This window comes from Mustelus asterias, chromosome 21 (genome assembly GCF_964213995.1).
Source record: "Mustelus asterias chromosome 21, sMusAst1.hap1.1, whole genome shotgun sequence".
NCBI classification, from domain to species: Eukaryota; Metazoa; Chordata; class Chondrichthyes; order Carcharhiniformes; family Triakidae; genus Mustelus; species Mustelus asterias.
This window is the reverse complement of record NC_135821.1, coordinates 33,598,328-33,619,535: the sequence shown is the minus strand read 5'-3', so window position 1 is coordinate 33,619,535 and position 21,208 is coordinate 33,598,328. Positions and strand designations below refer to the sequence as shown.

The window sequence follows — 21,208 nt, the reverse complement described above, 5'->3', positions numbered from 1 at the left end:
AAAGAAAATTACAGCACAGGAACAGGCCCTTCGGCCCTCCAAGCCTGCACCGACCATGCAGCCCAACTTAACTAAAACCCCCTATCCTTCCGGGGATCATATCCCTTTATTCCCATCCTATTCATGTACTTGTCAAGACACTCCTTAAAAGTCACTACCGTATCCAGTTCCACTACCTCCCCCGGCAACGAGTTCCAGGCATCCACTACTCTCTGTGTAAAAAATCTGCCTCGTACATCTCCTTTAAACCTTGCACCTCACACCTTAAACCTATGCCCCCTAGTAATTGACTCTTCCACCCTGGGAAAAAGCTTCTGACTATCCACTCTGTCCATGCTTCTCATAATCTTGTAGACTTCAATCAGGTCTCCCCTCAACCTCTGTCGCTCCAGTGAGAACAAACCAAGTTTCTCCAACCTCTCCTCATAGCTAATGCCCTCCATACCAGGCAACATCCTGGTAAATCTTTTCTGTACCCTCTCCAAAGCCTCCACATCCTTCTGGTAGTGTGGCGACCAGAGCTGAACACTATATTCCAAGTGCGGCCTAACTAAGGTTCTATAAAGCTGCAACATGACTTGCCAATTTTTTAACTCAATACCCCGGCCGATGAAGGAAAGATGCCATATGCCTTCTTGATTACCTTCTCCATTTGTATTGCCATTTTCAGTGACCTGTGTACCTGTACACCCAGATCCCTTTGCCTATCAATACGCTTAAGGGTTTTGCCATTTACTGTATATTTCCTATCTGTATTAGACCTTCCAAAATGCATTACCTCACATTTGTCCAGATTAAACTCCATCTGCCATCTCTCCGCCCAAGTCTCCAACTGATCTATATCCTGCTGTATCCTCTGATGGTCCTCATCGCTGTCCACAAATCCACCAACCTTTGTGTCGTCCGCAAACTTACTAATCAATCCAGGGGGGCACGGTAGCACAGTGGTTAGCACTGCTGCTTCACAGCTCCAGGGACCTGGGTTCGATTCCCGGCTTGGGTCACTGTCTGTGTGGAGTTTGCACATTCTCCTCGTGTCTGCGTGGGTTTCCTCCGGGTGCTCCGGTTTCCTCCCACAGTCCAAAGATGTGCAGGTTAGGTTGATTGGCCATGCTAAAATTGCCCCTTAAGTGTCCTGGGATGCGTAGATTAGAGGGATTAGCGGGTAAAATATGTAAGGATATGGGGGTAGGGCCTGGGTGGGATTGTGGTCGGTGCAGACTCGATGGGCCGAATGGCCTCTTTCTGCACTGTAGGGTTTCTATGATTTCTATGAGTTACATTTTCCTCCAAATCATTTCTATATATTACAAACAGCAAAGGTCCCAGCGCTGATCCTGAGGAACACCACTTGTCACACCACTTGCCTTCCATTCAGAAACGCTCCCTTCCACTGCTACCCTCTGTCTTCTTTGACCAAGCCAGTTTTGTATTCACCTTGCCAGCTCACCTCTGATCCCATGCGACTTCATCTTCTGCACCAGTCTGCCATGAGAGACCTTGTCAAAGGCCTTACTGAAGTCCATGTAGACAACATCCACTGCCCTACCCTCATCAATCATCTTCGTCACTTCCTCGAAAAACTCGATCAAATTTGTGAGACATGACCTCCCCTTCACAAAACCATGTTGCTTCTCACTAATACGTCCACATATTTCCAAGTGGGGACAAATCCTGTCTTGAAGAATCCTCCCCAATAATTTCCCTAATCCTCTCCAATAATTTCCAAGGTATAGATTACAAAAGCAGGGAAGTCATGTTGGAGTTGTTGTGGGGCGAAGAGCTGGGTCAAACTACAGGAGGTTTAATCGTTAATGGGAAGCAAAGCAGCAGGTTAACATGTGAGGAGGAGGGTTCAACTACATGGAAAACGATGAAAAAGTTCAAAGGAAGGAGAACTCGGGAGATGTTATTAATGGAGGTCACAGTAAGAAGTCTCATAACACCAGGTTAAATTCCTGATGAAGGAACAGTGCTCTGAAAGCTCATAATTCCAAATAAACCCATTGGACTTTAACCTGGTGTTATGAGACTTCTTACTGTGCCCACCCCAGTCCAACGCCGGCATCTCCACATCATTAATGGAGGTGTTAGGATTCAAAAAGAAGGTATTAAAAATTAGCATAAGGGCACTTTACCTAAATGCATGTAGCATTCAAAACAAGGTAAATTAGTTGATGGCACAAATCATCGCGAATGAGTATGATTTAGTGGCCATTACAGGGACATGGTTGCAGGGTGGTCATGACTGGGAGTTAAATATCCAGGGCATCAGACTATTCGGAAGGACAGATAGGAAGGTAAGGGAAGTGGTGTATCTCTCATGTTTGAAGATGACGCCAGGGCAGTAGTGCGAGATGATGTCAGTTTTATGGAGAAAAGGGTTGAATCCATTTGGGTGGAAATCAGAAAGAGTAAGAAGAAAAAGTCACTGATAGGCGTAGTCTATAGGCCACCTAATAATAACATCACGGCAATAAACAAAGAAATAACTGATGCATGTAAAGATGGTACAGCAATTATGGGGGATTTTAATCTACCTGTCAGTCGGTTAAGGCAGCCTTGAGGAGGAGTTCATAGAATGTATCCACGATAGTTTCCTCGAATAATATGTAATGGAACCTACAAGGGAGCAAGCTATCCTAGGTCTGGTGCTGTGTAATGAGACGGGAATAATTAATGATCTCAAAGTTAGGGATGCTCTCAGAAGGAGCGATCACAGTATGGTTGAATTTAAAATACAGATGGAGTATGAGCAGGAGAACTCCAGTACCTTCTAACACAACTTTTGCTTAAAGGAAACTACAATGGGATGAGGGAGGAGTTGGTTAAGGTAGACTGGGAGCAAAGACTTTATGTTGGGACAATTGAGGAACAGTGGAGGACTTTCAAAGCGATATTTCACAGTGTTCAGCAAAAGTACATACCAGCGAAAAGGGAAGACTGTAGGAAAAGGGATAGTCACGATGTGGAGATGCCGGCGTTGGACTGGGGTAAACACAGTAAGAGTTTTAACAACAGGTTTATTTGGTAGCAAATACCATTAACTTTTGGAGTGCTGCTCCTTCGTCAGATGGAGTGGAAATCTGCTCTCAAACAGGGCACAGAGACACAAAATCAAGTTACAGAATACTGATTAGAATGCAAATCTCTACATTGTCTGTATCTTTAAGACCTGGTTGGCTGTGGAGATTTGCATTCTAATCAGTATTCTTAAACTTGATTTTGTGCCTCTGTATGCCCTGTTTGAGAGCGGATATCCACTCCATCTGATGAAGGAGCAGCGCTCCGAAAGCTAATGGCATTTGCTACCAAATAAACCTGTTGGACTTTAACCTGGTGTTGTTAAAACTCTTACTGGGAAAAGGGATAATCAGCCATGGGTATCTGAGGAAATAAAGGAGGGTATCAAATTGAAAGAAAATGCATTCAAAGTGACAAAGATTAGTGGGAAACTAGAGGATTGGTCAATCTTTAAAGGTCAACAGAAAGCCACGAAAAAAGCTATAAAGAAAATTAACATAGATTATGAGAGTAAACTAGCTCAGAATATAAAAACAGATAGCAAAAGTTTCTATAAATAAAACAAAAGAGAGTGGCTAAGGTAAACATTGGTCCTTTAGAGGATGAGAAGGGGGATTTAATAATGGGAAATGAGGAAATGGCTGAGGCATTGAACAGGTATTTTGTATTGGTCTTCATAATGGAAGACACAAATAACATGCCAAAAATTGATGACAAGAAGGCTATGGCAGGTGAAGACCTAGAAACGATCATTATCATTAAAGAGGTAGTGTTCGGCAAGCTAATGGGGTTAAAAGTAGACAAGTTTCGTGGCCCTGATGGAATGCATCCCAGGATACTAAAAGAGATGGTGGGGGAAATAGCGCTGTGGTAAATTACCAAAATTCGCAGTACTCTGGGGCGGTTCCGGTAGATTGGAAAACAGCAAATGTGACGCCACTGTTTAAAAAAGAACGTAGACAAAGGCAGGTAACCATAGATGGGTTAACTTAACTTTTGTAGTGGGGAAAATGCTTGAATCTATCATCAAGGAAGAAATAGCGAGACATCTGGATAGAAATTGTCCCATTGGGAAGATGCAGCACGGGTTCACGAAAGGCAGGTCATGTTTAACTAATTTACTTTAATTCTTTGAGGACATTACGAGCGCAATGAACAACAGGGAACCTGTGGATGTGGTGTATCTGGATTTCCAAAAGGCATTTGATAAGGAGGAATTGGTAGGGCTAGGGAACCGTGGTGCACCAAAAAAGTTTCTTTGTTGGTTAAAAAGAAAAAGGAGGCTTATGTTCGGATGAGACGTGAGCACTCGGGTAGTGCACTAGAAAGCTTTAGATTGGCTAAGAGGGAGTTGAAGAGCGAGCTTAGAAGGGCTAAAAGGGGACATGAGAAGACTTTGGCGGATAGGGTTAAAGAGAATCCTAAGGCGTTCTATAGGTATGTCAAGAACAGAAGGTTGGTTAGGGCAAGTTTAGGGCCAGTTATAGATGGCAGAGGGAAGTTATGTGTGGAACCGGAGGAGATTGGTGAAGCATTGAACCAATATTTCTCTTCGGTGTTCACGCAAGGGGACATGAATATAGCTGAGGAGGACACTGGGTTGCAAGGGAGTAGAATAGACAGTATTACAGTTGATAAGGAGGATGTGCAGGATATTCTGGAGGGTCTGAAAATAGATAAATCCCCTGGTCCGGATGGGATTTATCCAAGGATTCTCTGGGAGGCAAGAGAAGTGATTGCAGAGCCTCTGGCTCTGATCTTCAGGTCGTCGTTGGCCTCTGGTATAGTACCAGAAGATTGGAGGTTAGCGAATGTTGTCCCATTGTTTAAGAAGGGGAACAGAGACTTCCCCGGGAATTATAGACCGGTGAGTCTCACTTCTGTTGTCGGCAAGATGTTGGAAAAAATTATAAGGGATAGGATTTATAGTTATTTGGAGAGTAATGAATTGATAGGTGATAGTCAGCATGGTTTTGTGGCAGGTAGGTCGTGCCTTACTAACCTTATTGAGTTTTTTGAGAAAGTGACCAAGGAGGTGGATGGGGGCAAGGCAGTGGACGTGGTATATATGGATTTTAGTAAGGCGTTTGATAAGGTTCACCATGGTAGGCTTCTGCAGAAAATGCAGATGTATGGGATTGGGGGTGATCTAGGAAATTGGATCAGGAATTGGCTAGCGGATAGGAAACAGAGGGTGGTGGTTGATAGTAAATATTCATCATGGAGTGCGGTTACAAGTGGTGTACCTCAGGGATCTGTTTTGGGGCCACTGCTGTTTGTAATATTTATTAATGATCTGGATGAGGGTATAGTTGGGTGGATTAGCAAATTTGCTGATGACACCAAAGTCGGTGGTGTGGTAGACAGTGAGGAAGGGTGTCGTAGTTTGCAGGAAGACTTAGACAGGTTGCAAAGTTGGGCCGAGAGGTGGCGGATGGAGTTTAATGCGGAGAAGTGTGAGGTAATTCACTTTGGTAGGAATAACAGATGTGTTGAGTATAGGGCTAACGGGAGGACTTTGAATAGTGTGGAGGAGCAGAGGGATCTAGGTGTATGTGTGCATAGATCCCTGAAAGTTGGGAATCAAGTAGATAAGGTTATTAAGAAGGCATATGGTGTCTTGGCGTTTATTGGTAGGGGGATTGAATTTAGGAGTCGTAGCGTTATGTTGCAACTGTACACAACTCTGGTGCGGCCGCACTTGGAGTACTGTGTGCAGTTCTGGTCCCCACATTACAGGAAGGATGTGGAGGCTTTGGAGAGGGTGCAGAGGAGGTTTACCAGGATGTTGCCTGGTATGGAGGGGAGATCCTATGAGGAGAGGCTGAGGGATTTGGGATTGTTTTCGCTGGAAAGGCGGCGGCTAAGAGGGGATCTTATTGAAACATATAAGATGATTAGAGGTTTAGATAGGGTGGATAGTGATAGCCTTTTTCCTCTGATGGAGAAATCCAGCACGAGGGGGCATGGCTTTAAATTGAGGGGGGGTAGTTATAGAACCGATGTCAGGGGTAGGTTCTTTACCCAGAGGGTGGTGAGGGATTGGAATGCCCTGCCAGCATCAGTAGTAAATGCGCCTAGTTTGGGGGCGTTTAAGAGATCCGTAGATAGGTTCATGGACGAAAAGAAATTGGTTTAGGTTGGAGGGTCACAGTTTTTTTTTTTTTAACTGGTCGGTGCAACATCGTGGGCCGAAGGGCCTGTTCTGCGCTGTAATGTTCTATGTTCTATGTTCTATGTTCTATAAGGTGCCACACAAAAGGCTCCTGCATAAAATAAAGGTGCACGGTGTTCCAGATAACATATTAGCATGGATAGAGGATTGTTTAACAGAAAGCAAAGAGTGGGGATAAATGGATGTTTTTCTGGTTGGTGATCAGTGACTAGTGGTGTGCCTCAGGGATCAGTGTTGGGACCGCAATTGTTCACAATTTACATAGATGATTTGGAGTTGGGGATCAAGTGTAGTGTGTCAAAGTTCACTGATGACACTAAGATGAGTGGTAGAGCAAAGTGTGCAGAGGACACTGAAGGTCTAATACAAATAGGAAATATACAGTAAATGGCAGAACCCTTAAGTATTGATAGGGAGAGGCATCTGGGTGTAGAGGTACACAGGTCACTGAAAGTGGCAACACAGGTGGAGAAGGTAGTCAAGAAGGCATACGGCATGCTTACCTTCATTGGCCAGGGCATTGAGTTTAAAAATTGGCAAGTCATGTTGCAGCTTTATAGAACCTTAGTTAGGCCGCACTTGGAATATAGTGTTCAATTCTGGTCGCCACGCTACCAGAAGGATGTGGAGGCTTTAGAGAGGGTACAGAAAAGATTTACTAAGATATTGCCTGGTATGGAGGGCATCAGCTATGAGGAGAGGTTGGAGAAACTTGGTTTGTTCTCACTGGAACGACGGAGGTTGAGGGGTGACCTGATGGAAGTCTACGGGATTGTGAGAGGCATGGATAGAGTGGATAGTCAGAAGCTTTTTCTCAGGGTGGAAGAGTCAATTACTAAGGGGCATAGGCTTCAGGTGCGAGGAGCAAGATTTAAAGGAGATGTGCGAGGCAGATTTTTTACACAGAGGGTGGTGATGCCTGGAACTCGTTGCCGGGGGAGGTAGTGGAAGCAGATACGATAGTGAGTTTTGAGAGGCATCTGGACGGATACGTGAATAGGATAGGAATGGTGGGATATGGTCCCCGGAAGGGTAGGGGGTTTTGGTTAAGTCGGGTAGCATGGTCGGTGCAGGCTTGGAGGGCCGAAGGGCCTGTTCCTGTGCTGTAATGTTCTTTGGTTGATAAAGGCAAGTATCCCATATGCCCTTCCGCCTTCAGAGATCTGTGGACTAATACGCCAAGGTCCCTCTGTTCCACAGAACTTCCTAGTGTCCTACCATTCATTGAGGAGCCTGCAGAGGGATATAGATAGTTTAAATGAGTGGGCAAGGGTCTAGCAGATGGAATACAATGTTGGTAAATGTGAGGTCATCCATTTTGGTAGGAATAACAGCAAAATGGACTATTATTTAAATGGTAAAAATTGCAGCATGCTGCTGTGCAGGACCTGGGTGTCCTTGTGCATGAATCGCAAGAAGTTGGTTTACAGGTGCAGCAGGTAATGAAGAAGGCAAATGGAATTTTGTCCTTCGTTGCTAGAGGGATGGTGTTTGAAAGCAGGGTGGCTATGTTGCAGCTATATAAAGTGCTAGTGAGGCATGCCTGCAGTACTGTGTACAGTTTTGGGCTCCTTACTTGAGAAAGGATGTGCTGTTACTGGAGGGGGTGCAGGGGAGATTCACTAGTTTGATTCCGGAGTTGAAAGAGTTGGCTTATGAGGAGAGACTGAGTAGACTGGGACCATACTCATTGGAATTTAGAAGAATGAGGGGGGAATCTTATAGAAACATAAAATTCTGAAGAGAACAGATAAGATAGAAGCAGGGAGGTTGTTTCCAGTGGCGGGTGAAACTAGAACTAGGGGGCATGGCCTCAAAATAAAGGGGAGCATATTTAGGACTGAGTTGAGGAGGAACATCTTCACACAAAGGGTTGTAAATCTGTGGAATTTCCTGTCCAGTGAAGCAGTTGACGCTACCTTGTTAAATGTTTTTAAGGCAAAGATAGATGGATTTTTGAACAGTAAAGGAATTAAGGGTAATGTGAGCGGCAGATAAGTGGAGCTGAGTCCACGAAAAAATTCAGCCATGATCTTGTTGAATTGATCTTACGTTCTTATGTATAGAACTTTGCTGAGGCCACAGCTGGAGTACTGTGTGCAGTTCTGGTCACCACATTATAGGAAGGATGTGATTGCATTGTAGGCGCTGCAAAGAAGATTCACCAGGATGTTGCCTGGGATGAAACGTTTAAGTTATGAAGAGAGATTGGATAGGCTTGGGTTGTTTTTAATGGTGCAGAGTAGACTGAGAGACGACCTGATCGAGGTGTACAAGATTATGAGGGACATGGACATGGCGGATAGGGAGCAGCTGTTCCTGTAGTTGAAGGATCAGTCATGAAGGGACACAAGTTAAAGGTAGGGGCAGGAGGCTTAGGGGGAATGTGAGGAAAATCTTTTTCACCCAGAGGGTGGTGATGATCTGAAATGCATTCTCTGGGAGGGTGGTGGGGGTGATTTGCCTCACATTCTTTAAAAAGTATCTGGATGAGCACTTGACACATCATAACATTCAGGACTATGAACTAAATGCTGGTAAATGGGATTAGGTAAGTAGGTCAGGTGGTTCTGACGTGTCGGTGTAAACTTGATTGGTCAAATCTGCACTCTGTGATTCTTGTTACTAGTGGAGTAGAGAAATGGGAGCCAGTGGACACAGTATATGTCAGTTTCCAAAAGGAGTTTGATAAAGTGTCACACAAAAGATTAGTATGTAAAATAAGGGCTCCTGGAGATGAGCCAATATATTAACATGGGTGGATGATTATTTAATGGACAGCAAACAAAGTACGGGCACTATTGTGGCATTTTCAAATTGGCAGGCTGTAACTAGTGGATTGCCACAAGGATGAGTGCTGGGGCTTCAGCTATGAAAAATAAATTGAGAGTAATGTAGCTAAAAGTGTTGATGAAAAGCTAGGACAAAAAGAGGCTGAAAGAGGATATCGATAAATGGACAACAAGGTGGACAGTATATTGCGGGGAAGCATGAGATTATTCATTTTGGTGGTAAAGATAGAAAAACGAATATTTTTTACAAGTCATGAACTTATCAGTGGTGATGTTCAGAGATACTTTGGTGGGCACTTACAAGGATCACAGCAAGTTAGCAAATACAGCATAGATTGGGAAGGCAAATGGCATTTTAGACTTTATTCCAAGGGGACTGGATTACCGAGCAGGAAACAATGCCCTCTAATGGAATGAAGAAAGGGAATTGGGAGTCAACCCATATCCCTCATGTCCCTCTTTACAGTTTAGTAAAACACCATTTTTTGCTGTTTATCAATAACAGGTATGTTCCTTTGAAAATGATTATGTTTTTTGCTTGCTTCCAGCTGCTGGTTGTCTTTGGAAGGAGGCCTCCTTTATGCATTTGTTGGACCGGCTGCAATCATTGTATTGGTAAATCGTATTTTTTAATGATGCATGTTACATGACATGGACAAATGTCATGTAACTGAATATTAACAGCTTTACATGGGTGCATGCCACACGTCATGGGGATCGGTTATAGAAATCTGTGCTTTGCACTTGCTTTATTTTGGAAATTGTGGGAACAAGTTATTAACTCTTGAGTTTCTGATCCCCAAATTTTGTCAACTGTTGGCTTTTCTGGATTCATTTATACACAAATGAGTATGTGTTGCTTTGATCACTATTTCTATTAAGCAATTCTTGCGTTCTGCATTTTGAACAAATATGTTAAAAACGCATAGGTTATTGACCAGAGGAAATTTACTAGCAGTTCTTTAGGATACTGATACACAAGGCAACAAAAGGAAAGGATCTTTTAGAACTAACTGGTCTTTGAGAATGTGGACAAATATTTTAATAATTATTTTTTCAATTTGATTCAAAGTAGTTGATCAATAAACCACCAATTTCATATAAACACCATCTGTGAAACCTCTCAAGTGACAACTTATGAAGCTCAAAATTAGTTTTATTTATTAATTGGATGTGGATGTCGCTGGCTGGGCCAACATTCATTCCTCATTCCTAATTGCCCCTGAACTGAGTGGTTTGCTAAGGCATTTGTGAGTCAACCACATTGCTGTGGGACTGGAGTCACATGTAGGCCAGACCAGGTAAGGACGGCAGATTTCCTTCCCTAAAGGACATTAGTTAAGCAGATGGGTTTTTATGACAATTAACAATGGTTTCATGGTCATTGTTAGACTTTTAAGTCCAGATTTTTATTGAATTCAAATTTCACCATCTGCCATTGAGTGAGTCAAACCCAGGTTCACAGAGCATTGCCTTGAGTCTCTGGATTACAAGCCCAATAACAATACTACTACCACCACCTTCTACTCTCGCACATTACATTACGAACTGATGATTCTCCAGAACACAACATCTTTGTCGAATCTTCAACTGACGCAGAGCAGTGCAATTTTTGTAAACTGAATTAAAGCCTGTATGAACTTAATTTTATTTCCCCCTGGAGAAAATGTGGACTTCGCTTTTATACAATTGTGAGAAATGCTTCTTGATTAGAACTGTCTGAAATGCATTGCCTCCTTACTCTTGGTTTTCATTTACAAGGTAAACATGCTCATTGGGATCATAGTATTCAACAAACTTATGTCCCGTGATGGAATTTCAGATAAGTCCAAAAAGCAGCGAGCTGGGTAGGTATTGACTTTTGTGTTTTTACTGTAATGTGACACATTTTATTTTGTTTAGCTTGCACTTTATTTTGTGATAATTGAATGTCACGTTTGAAATGACCACTATACTGCACCTGTCAATTACCTTTTTACTGTCTGTAAAGTTTATTTTCTCTTTTGTAATTCTGTTAATTAAAATTCCTCAATATTCAGTTGAAACATATCTGATTGATTTCAGGAGTAATGTTTATACCGAATCACCTTACTCCAGAATCCCTTAGAATGGCTCAAAATTTATAAAGACCCCACTTCTTTCAGGATGACTGAATTTTCAGGAATCGCAAGCTCAACTGACTTCCCATTTTGAACTGTACGATTGGAAAATTGTGCTGCGTGCTCCGGGTAAACAACCAACCGAAAGTCACCACTGACTTTCACCCAGCAGAGAACAGTACAGATGAATGCTGTCACCAAGACAAGTTGCAGATTGCCATAGAGAGTACAGTCATGGAGAAATGTGACCACCTGCGGTACAACGCATGGAATTATTACAATGAAGGCTGGCAGTATCACGCAAGCTTTAATACCCAGAAACCACATGGTAGTGATAGGTTAGGAACAGCGTAACATAGCAAGAATGTGTGTTCCCTATTGTGTGTTCCCTATTTGGAAAAGCTTTGAAAAAGGACCTTTTTTTTTTGCTTGGAAGAGAACACAAGAATAAAGCATATCTCCTTCACAGTTTAAATTGTGATTTTACAGAATGAACGCCCACAGAGCATGACAAATACTAAATGAATCAAAGCTTTGAAAAAGCCAACAAGACTAATTCCTAATTTAGTAAACCAACGATGCGGTTTCAACCTGTCATTACGACTATCAGCAAACCATGAACCAAGTCACATTGAACAAAAACAATTAAAGTTAAGTTAAAGACATGTCTGACATTCTTAAGTTGCCAGAAATCAAAGAGCTTTCCTGAACTGAATAGTACAAGCACACAATTAGAATGTACAGAATAAAGAGTGACAGGAGAAAGAGATTAGAGTAGTTAAGTCAGGTGTGGAGCTTGCACCACTCCAATGGCCTCTCTCTTTGTGATGATTTCAGGAGGGTGGTGGTTGGACGGAGTGGATGTCCATATTCAACTTGTGTGACAGCAAAATACAAGCAAGAACAAATTTCCTGTTGTCTTTAAATTAGGCCTGATTTAGTAAATTCCTCTCTGATACCCACAAGGTGATCAAACCAAGTCCACACTATAACACTAGCCTTGACAACTCGATGCCGTACCTACCTTTTTCATCATCTTCACCCAACCAGAAAGAGATTCAATTCTCCTCTGAAGGGGCAACCTCTTCCAGAAATCCACTCTTCTCTGGGAATTGAACCATCTCTAGACATCTCACCTAAATCTGACTTTATACAAGTTTTAATTGTGACCTCTGATCTTCCCTAATTTATCTACTTCTAATATTTAACTATTAACTCAAACTAAACAAATTCCCTTATTCACCTCATTACCTTACACACCTCTAAACGATCCTCCCTCAACTCCATCTGTATCTTCATGAGTAACTAAGATGTTTTTCTTTTTTTGCTGGGAATTAATCTAGTACCACTTCTCTGTATCCTTTCAAAAACCTCAGCAATATCAACCTCTCAGTCATCGTTAAATGATGAATGTGGTCTTTAAGAGCAAGTGGCACTTACTCAGCAAAATAAAAGCGAAATACTGTGGATGCTGGAATCTGAAACAAAAACAGAAAATGCTGGAAAACTCAGCAGGTCTGATAGCATCTGTGGGGAGAGAATAAAGCCAACGTTTCGAGTCTAGATGACCATTCGTCAAAGCTGAGAGCAAAGAGGATCAGCAAAGATTTATACTATGAGCATGGCCGGGGGGCGGGGGGGGGGGGAAGGGGGGGGGGGTGGCTGGAATGGGACAAAGGGAATGTAAATGAGGGTACAGAAATACAGAAGGCTGAGAAGGTGCTAAAAAGTGTTCATTAAGTGATCAGAATGCGAGAATAGCATAACAGAGGTGCAGATTGTTAAAGGATTGCCAGGAGCAGGTGAGAGGGGTGGGTGCAAATGCAAGAAGGAGAGCTGGAATGGAAAGTGGAAAAATGGAGGTGAGAAAGAAGGATGATAAAATGGATGAATAGGATGAAACAAAATGAAATAAAATAAATGGAAATGGGATGAAGGTGAAAATTAAACCCATTCATGCGATGTGAGCATCGTTGACAAGGCCAGCATTTATTGTCCATCCCTTATTACCCCGAGATGGTGGTGGTGAAAGGCACTGCAGTCTGCATGTATAGTTACACCTTCAGTGCTTTTACGAATGGACCTCCAGGATTTTGACCCAGCAACAGTGAAAGAATGGCGATATAGTTCTGAGCCAGGTCGGTGTGTAATTTGGTGACATCTTGCAAGTGGTGGTGTTCCCATGTTTCTGCTGCCCTTGCCCTTCTAGGTGGTAGAGGATACAGGTTTGGAAGGTGCTGTCACAGGAGCCTTGATAGGTTACAGCAGTGCATCTTTTAGATTGTATACACTGCTGCCACTTGGGGTGGTGGCGAAGAGAGCAAATCTTTAAGGTGGTAACTAAGGTGTTAGGCTACTTTATCCTGGATAGTTTCGAGGTGTTTTTGGAGCTTCACTCAGCCATTCCATCACACGCCTAACTTGTGCCTTGTAGATGGTGAAAATGCTTTCTGGAATCAGGAAGTGGGTTACTTGAGCTCTGGCCTGTTCCTTTGTCCCAGTATTTATGTGGCTGGTCCACTAATGTTTCTGATCATTGCTGACCCTTTTACATCACATCCAGAATGTTGATGGTAAGGGATTCAGTGATAGTAATGCTGTTGAATATCATGGGCAGATGGTTAGATTCTCTCTTGTTAGAGATTGTCATTGCCTGGCACTTGTGTCGCAAATGTTACAAACCAAGCCTGAATAATGTCCAGGTATTAATAGCTTCATTATTTGAGGAGTTGTCAGTGAAACTAAACACTGCAATTACCAGTGAACATCCCTACTTCTGACCTTATGATGGAGGGAAGATCATTGAGCTGAAGATGATTATGCTTGGACACTGTCACAACCAGCTTTTTTCGTACTAAATGAGACTCTAACCGATGGAAAGTTTTTTCCTCGATTCCTTTGACTTCAATTTTACAAAGGCTTCTTGATGCGACATTGGACCAAATGTTGTCTTGGTGACGAGGACAGTTCCTTTCCCCTCACCTCTAGCATTTGATTCTGGACCCAAGCTGTAATGAGGTCTGCAGCCAAGTGATCCTAGCAGAAACGTGACTGAGCAGATTGTTAGGGAATAAGTGCCAGTTGACACCATTGTCAATTACACCTTCCATGAGATTGATTACTGATGATTGAGAATGGATTAAAGGGATGATAATTGGCCAGATAGGATTTCTTCTGCTTTTTGTTGATATACACGAGAAGACCTAAACCTCACTCGAGCCTGACCAATGTCTTGTTCAAGGATAAAATACTTTTAGTCTTACATCCAATTGTCCTATCAATACACTGCAGTTCTTATTCACCCTAATTGATGCTTCACAGCATTGCTTCTTTGGAGATCTACGCACTCGAATACGCAGATCTCTTTTTTTGTTCTCCTGCAGCTCTAATGCTTTTCCTTGGAGGGTGTATTTATGTTTAGCATTCACCTGCCCACATGCGTAAATGCTGCATTTTTCCAAATTAAATTTCACTGATCAATCAAAAACCTAATCTCCCAACACATCAAGACCTGCCTGAAGCAATGGAGCACCATCTACATTCCTAACATTCCCACATAATGTTAGTATATTTTATAATTTTGCACCTACAACTAGACCATTAATTAAAAAAAGGTAAAGAGCAACAGCCCAATGTTGGTCCCAGTGGGACACTGCTGGCAACAGATCTCCAAAGAAATCCAAAGGCATCTTTAACTACTTCCTGATCTACAAGCCAACCACAGTCCAGATCAATATATTATCGCTAATGCCTTGATATCTGAGATACAATCTTGTCGGGACGATTCTTCTGTAGTACCCTTGTCAAAAGATTTTTGGAATTTGCCTAATTAAACAAAAGTTGCTGGGATCTCCCCCTCCCCCCGTATTTTTTGAAAAAATACGATCAAATTTGTAAGTCATGAATGGATCAGCAAATGTTATCATGGATATTATAACCACTTCCACACTACAGAGGGTGGGTTCCAGGCTCTCTGCCCGTGCTCCAGACTCCTCCCTGCTCCTTGACATTGAGTAAGGAGTCTAACAACACCATGTTAAAGTCCAACAGGTTTATTTGGTAGCAAATGCCACTGGTGTTGGTTCTTGGAGCAAGCAAGAAATGGATTTGGGTTTGCTCAGTCCACTCTGAGCATTGACTTTATAACTTTAAAGATGGAGTAATAAAAAAAACATCTCTAACCTATTGTCCACCTCCTGCACCAAGGCCTTTTTGGAATTATTCTTTAGCAGGGCATGGATGTCGCTGGCTAAGCCAGTATTTTCATTGCCAGTTCCCTAGTTACATTTGAAAAGGTGGTGGTGAATTGCCTTCTTGAACCGCTGAAGTACATGTAGTGTAGATATACCCACAGTGCTGTTAGAGAGAAAGTTCCAGGATTTTGACAGTGAAGGAACAGTGATATAGTACTAAGTCAAGACATTGTGTGGCTCGGAAGGAAACTTCCAATTAGTGATGTTTCCATGTATCAGTTGCCCTTGTCCTCCATGGTGGTAGAGGCTGTGGGTGCTATTGAAGGAACCTTGGTGAGTTGCTGCAGTGCATCTTGTGGATGCTACACAAAGCTGCCACTGTGCATCAATGGTGGAGGAAATGAATGTTGCAGGTGGTGGATGCAGTATTAATTAAGCACCATCCAGGACTGCTTTGTTCTGGATGGTGTCAAGTTTCTTGAGTGTTGTTGGAGCTGCATTGGTCCAGGTAAACGGAGGGTATTTCATTACATTTCTGACTTGTGACTTGAAGATGGCGGACAGGCTTTGGAAAATCATTCTCTGCAGATTTCCTCATTGCTGCCAGCTCCTGTAGCCACAGTATTTATATGGCTGATCTAGTTCAGTTTCTGGTCAGTGGTTATCCCAAGTATGTTGATAGCAGGAAATTCAGAGATGGTAATGCCATTGAATGTCGTGGTGAGACAGCAGAAATCTCTCTTGATGGAGATGGCCATTGTCTGGCACTTGTGTGGCACAAACATTATTTACCACTTATCAGCCCAAGAGTTAATGTTGTCCAGTTCTTGCTTCATATGCGCACGGATTGCTTCATTGTCTGAGGACTCGTGAATAGGGCTGAGCATTGTGCAATCATCAGCGATCATCCCAACTTCTGGCCTTATGATGGAGGGAACATCATTGATGAAGCAGCTGAAAATCTTTGGGTCCAGGACACTACTCTGAGGAATTCCTGCAGTGATGAGCTGGGGTTGAGACGATTGATCTCTAACAACCACAGCCATTTTCCTTTGTGTCAGGTATAACTCTAACCAGTGATGAGTTTCCCCCGATTCCCATTGACTTCAGTTTTCCTAAGGCTGCTTGATTCCACGCTCAGTCAAATGCTGCCTTGATGTCAAGGGCAGTCACTCTCACCTCACCTTTTGAGTTCAGCTCTTTTGCCTGCATTTGTACTAAGGTTGTAATGATATCCAGAACTGAGTGGCCCTGGCGGAACCCACACTAAACATCAGTGAGCAGGATATTGTTGAATGAATGCTGTTTGATAGCCCTGTCGATGATCCCATCTGTTACTTCGCTGATAATCAAGAGTAGACTGATTGGCCGGGTTAAATTTGGCCTGATTTTTGTGGACAGAACATTCCTGGACAATTTTCCACATTTTCTGGTAGAGGTCAGTGTTGTAGCAGTCCTGGATCTGTTTGGCTAAGGGCACAATTCACTCTGGAGCACAAGTCTCTGTTGCTGGAGTGTTGTCTGGACCCATATAGCTGTTGAGTTCCAGTGCCTTCAGCTGTTTCTTGATATCATGTGGTGTGAATCAAACTGGCTGAAAACTGGCAACCGTGATGCTAGGACCTCAGGAGGAGACCAAGGTGGATCATCCACATGGAACTTCAGGTGGAAGCTGGTTGCAAATGCTTTGTCTTTTTCAAGGATGTGCTGGGCCCCTCCATCTTTAAGGAAGGGGTATTTGTGTAGCCTCCCCAACCTACTGGTTGGTTGCCCACCACCGTTCATTATTGGATGTGGCAGGTCTGCAGAACTTAGACCTGATGGATTGGTTGTGGGATCACTTATTTCTGTCAATTGCACGCTGCTTTCACTGTTTGGCATGCAAGTAGTCCTGAGTTGTAACTCCACCAGGTTGACACCTCATTTTTAGGTATGCCTTGTGTTTCTCTTGTCACACTTTCCTGCACTCGTCATTCATTCTATTGCAATGCCTGAGAACTTTGGAACATTTGCTCTTCCCTGTTGCGCCATTAGTCATCTTTCTTGCAGATCAGAGAAGATTGTAGCCACTTTCAGCAAGTGCTACATTCAGAATGCACCTTGCCTTTAAAATATGTTGACTGGCTTTAAGTGGTATTGGACCCTCATGAACCCCTAAGCCCTCGCCTCCCCTCCCCACAGTACAAATTAATGGGGACCATGAGGTTAGTCTGCTGCCTGCATTGGAAACAACAGGCACAGGTTAATCAGACAGCGAGATTACGCTGTCCATTTTTGGGGATTGTCAATTTCTTCCCCCAAATCTGAATGAATGTGATGTTTTACTGTTTTGTATTGTACCTTTTATCCTTACTTAACTTGTTGTTATCTCCTGCTTTTACCATCCCATACACCTTGTGCTATTCTTATACATACCAGAAGCAACTTCTTCACAGATTTGTGCCCGTGGCCCTCACATCTCTTCAAATTTCTTATCTGAGCTTAAGAGCTCATAGTTTGGTGAATAACATGGGATAATTCGATCCAAATACCCCAGTGTAATGTCAGTTTATTAAAGTGCTACCTCATGACACTGAATCTCTCCTCCACTACTGAACTGTATACTATGCGGGTACTAAAAGCACTTGTGAGATGTGCATTGCATCATTTTCCCTCTGTTGAACTGATGCAATACCCCAACAGAGATATATAAATTTAGCAGCGGCTTAGGCTCATGATAATGGATCCTAGAGTCGACTGGAAGTACCAATTTCCCTTAGCAGAATGGTCAATACAGGGATATAGATTTCAAGTAATTGACAGAAGAACTGGAGGGGAGTTGAGGAAAAATATTCCACCCAAAGGGTAGTGGGAATCTGGAACTCATTGCTTTAAAGGTTAGTGGTGGCATTTAAAAAATGCTTGAATATTCAGTTGAGGTGATGTAGGACTATAGAATAAGGGCTGAAAGTGGTGTTAGATTTGATGGACCTTTTTCGACCAACACAGACACTATGGACCAAATGGCCTCACATACCATAACATATTCTATGTTTTATATTCTATTACATTCAGAAATGATGGCTGTAACTCTACAGCCCCTCGATGCTCTAGGAATAGGCTGGCAGATGGGGGAAGCACTATGTGTCCTGCCTGCCTGATGCCTCCTTTCCAGGCCTTCTATGCTCATTGGGGGTGCCCAGGTATTCCCCTGCAGCAATTTCCCCTTCCCCACTGCCCTGTTTCTCTAGCTCTTCACACCCTTTTTCTGACAGCATTTAAATTGTTGGAGGGCAGGTCTACCAGGTCAAGTGGGCTTTTACACTGGTAGGGGGGAGGGTGGAGGCCCCATCCCCATGGTAGAATTCATGCCTGATGTTACAGTGATTTTGTGACACTGTTAGCATTAAGGATTAAGGATACATATGACGTAGTACTTTATTTGGTTGTCACTTCAACCTTATGCTTCTGTTTTTATGATAAATGAACCTTGAATGTCTTACGGCATGTGAAAAACGTGACCTAATCCATTATGGGTCTTCAATGCTCAAAAATCTCCATACTGCACTCTGAAAGAGTAGAAACACTTTGCTCTGATCTTCTAAAGAACAGCTGGATGCTATATTGACATGTCTCTATGATCAGAAGAATATTAATTGTGGTCAGTGTCATTACAAAATATTTTATAACAACTAACTTGAAAGCCAGGTCAAGTAAAATAAATTTAAAATGGATGCCAGACAGGTGGATAGTTGGGGTGTTAAGTGGTATTACATTATTGACATTCTTTCCCTTTGACAGCTGGTATTTAATTCAATTATTAAGTAAGGATTGCAAATTGTTCCTAACATCTGCAAAATTCACAATTCAGACATGCTATGAGTAGAAACTAGTATGCATTTTTCAAAGAGGACTAATGTTTCCTTGTCAGATGATTAAGTGAATAAATAATCATGTAATTGTGAAGAAAGATCTTCTGTGGTTTTTAGAAAGATAAATTATGGATGTTTAATTAAAGATTGAACATTAAGCCGAGCCATAGGGTGGTGCTCAGGCTTTTTATTGAATGAACTATTGATGAGAAATAAGTGGTTATTGATCATCCTGTTGAAGTAATACACATCAAACTAGTGCCTATTAACATCACAGACAAGTTTTGATCTCTGAATATATTTTGAAATGCCAAAATAAATTAACCCCTCTACCACTAAAGGAGATATATTTACAGACAATGGTTAAAATCGCTGTTGCTTTTTTGATGGGGGGTTTTTTTTAACCTTACTTTCACCAATTCTATTAGAACAATACATATGCTTTGATATAGCTATAGTTCTGTGGGTTCTGAGGACCCTCTGATAGCTCGTTCAAGTGAACATTTGTTCTGAGCCAAGGTGCTGAATGCTGTTAGATTGTTGACCTGCAGTAGGCATTCCATTCACACATGTACTCCAGCAGGTTTGACTGGATGGTGATCGGAAGCAAGAAACTTGACTGACTGTTTCTTTCACTGTACTAGGGATCATTGAATCCTAGTGTAGGAATGCCACCCATATCCCCGCTAATGTCAACTGAGCTTGTACAGCTCAGAGATCAAACCTGTAGTCATTCCAGTCTCTATGGACCAACTATTCACTGGATGAACCATCAGGGAGCCCAATAAATCTTATCAAAGAAGAGTAATCACTTTTGTGATTCTGTACTTAATAGCATTAGTTACATCTAAAATAACATTGTCACAAACACAATGTAAATCATATCCATATTTTGCTTTCCAATATCAAATATGCAATATGACACTTTAAAGATGTACAGTCTAGTGAGGAATGTGGCAAATCAGGGGGGATTAGATGGGTAAGGAATGTGACAGATTTAAGGGTGACCTACAGGGTGGAACACACTGTATTAAATAGAGAGCTGCACAATATCAAAGAGGAAGGTTGAGATTGAGATGTACTATATTCATGGGAATTCAGCTAGGTTAATTTTTATGATCAGAAAATGCTTGAGTGGAGTGCTTTACCCACATTTCCTGATGTCTTCTTGCCACACAAATGCAAAAGATGAACTTTTACTTCTAACTTCAAAAAGAACTTTATTTTACATAACTTAAACAAAATGCTTATTTCAATGTTAATCGGTATGCAGGGAAGAACTGATGAAAAAGGTGAATACTCAATCAGACTGGTTCCCTCACCCTGATTAATTGAATAAATAAAATTAGAAATTACTAAACTTACTTTTTAAATTCTGTATTGTCTATGTATTGAATCTCAGAATGAGAGGTATTGAAAAATTTTCCTGGAAAACTTTCTGTAATTTTTATTTAGGTCAGAACCAAAATAAAAAGTAAGGCTTTAATTTGAAAGATGGAATCATGGTCAGGAATTGACTGATGTTCAGCTATGTATTCTTATTCGCAGTTGACTCAACAGTATTTGGTACAACTATTTTTGTTTAAATTTCACCTTTATTTTCTATTCTCTTTATTCAGCAAATTCTGTAATTCCTCCCTAAACTGAGGAATGTACAAACATATTGCCAATTCTCACATGACATAGATGCCAGTTTGGGCAGGTATTTCTGCACTAGAACAATTGTGCCACATTCACTGATTATCTTTCATAAAATGGTGATACTTCAATCCAGGGAAGAATGTCACAGCTGCCCTTACTCCATCCCTGTGAAGGAATAGCAAAGTCATAAAGATGTCTCTTCACAAACTGTTTGAGAAGTGACTCCGACCCCATTTTCTGTTTAATAGTACAAGTGGCTTCCAATGATCACCTGCTAGAAGGGTTGAATGGATATCATGACATAAAGATTGGGCTTATTTGATCTGTTATCTGCAGTTGATCACATTGCTGACATCAAGATTCCAGATTTCCTCTTGTTCCGTTCCAATGGCAAAATTATGAGAGGAGAGGACTTTCAGCCATCCACAGTCTC

The 21,208-nt window shown here is 42.0% G+C and overlaps 1 protein-coding gene across 1 annotated transcript in view; it reads left to right on the top strand.

Moving 5' to 3' along the window:
• Positions 1-21,208, top strand: part of LOC144509533 (adhesion G protein-coupled receptor B2-like) — a 962,811-nt gene that overhangs the window by 869,755 nt on the left and 71,848 nt on the right. Inside the window, exons 22-23 of the mRNA XM_078238437.1 lie at positions 9,540-9,606; positions 10,753-10,838. Of these exons, the coding sequence (XP_078094563.1) occupies positions 9,540-9,606; positions 10,753-10,838 (153 nt within the window). The remainder of the gene's footprint in view (positions 1-9,539; positions 9,607-10,752; positions 10,839-21,208) is intronic.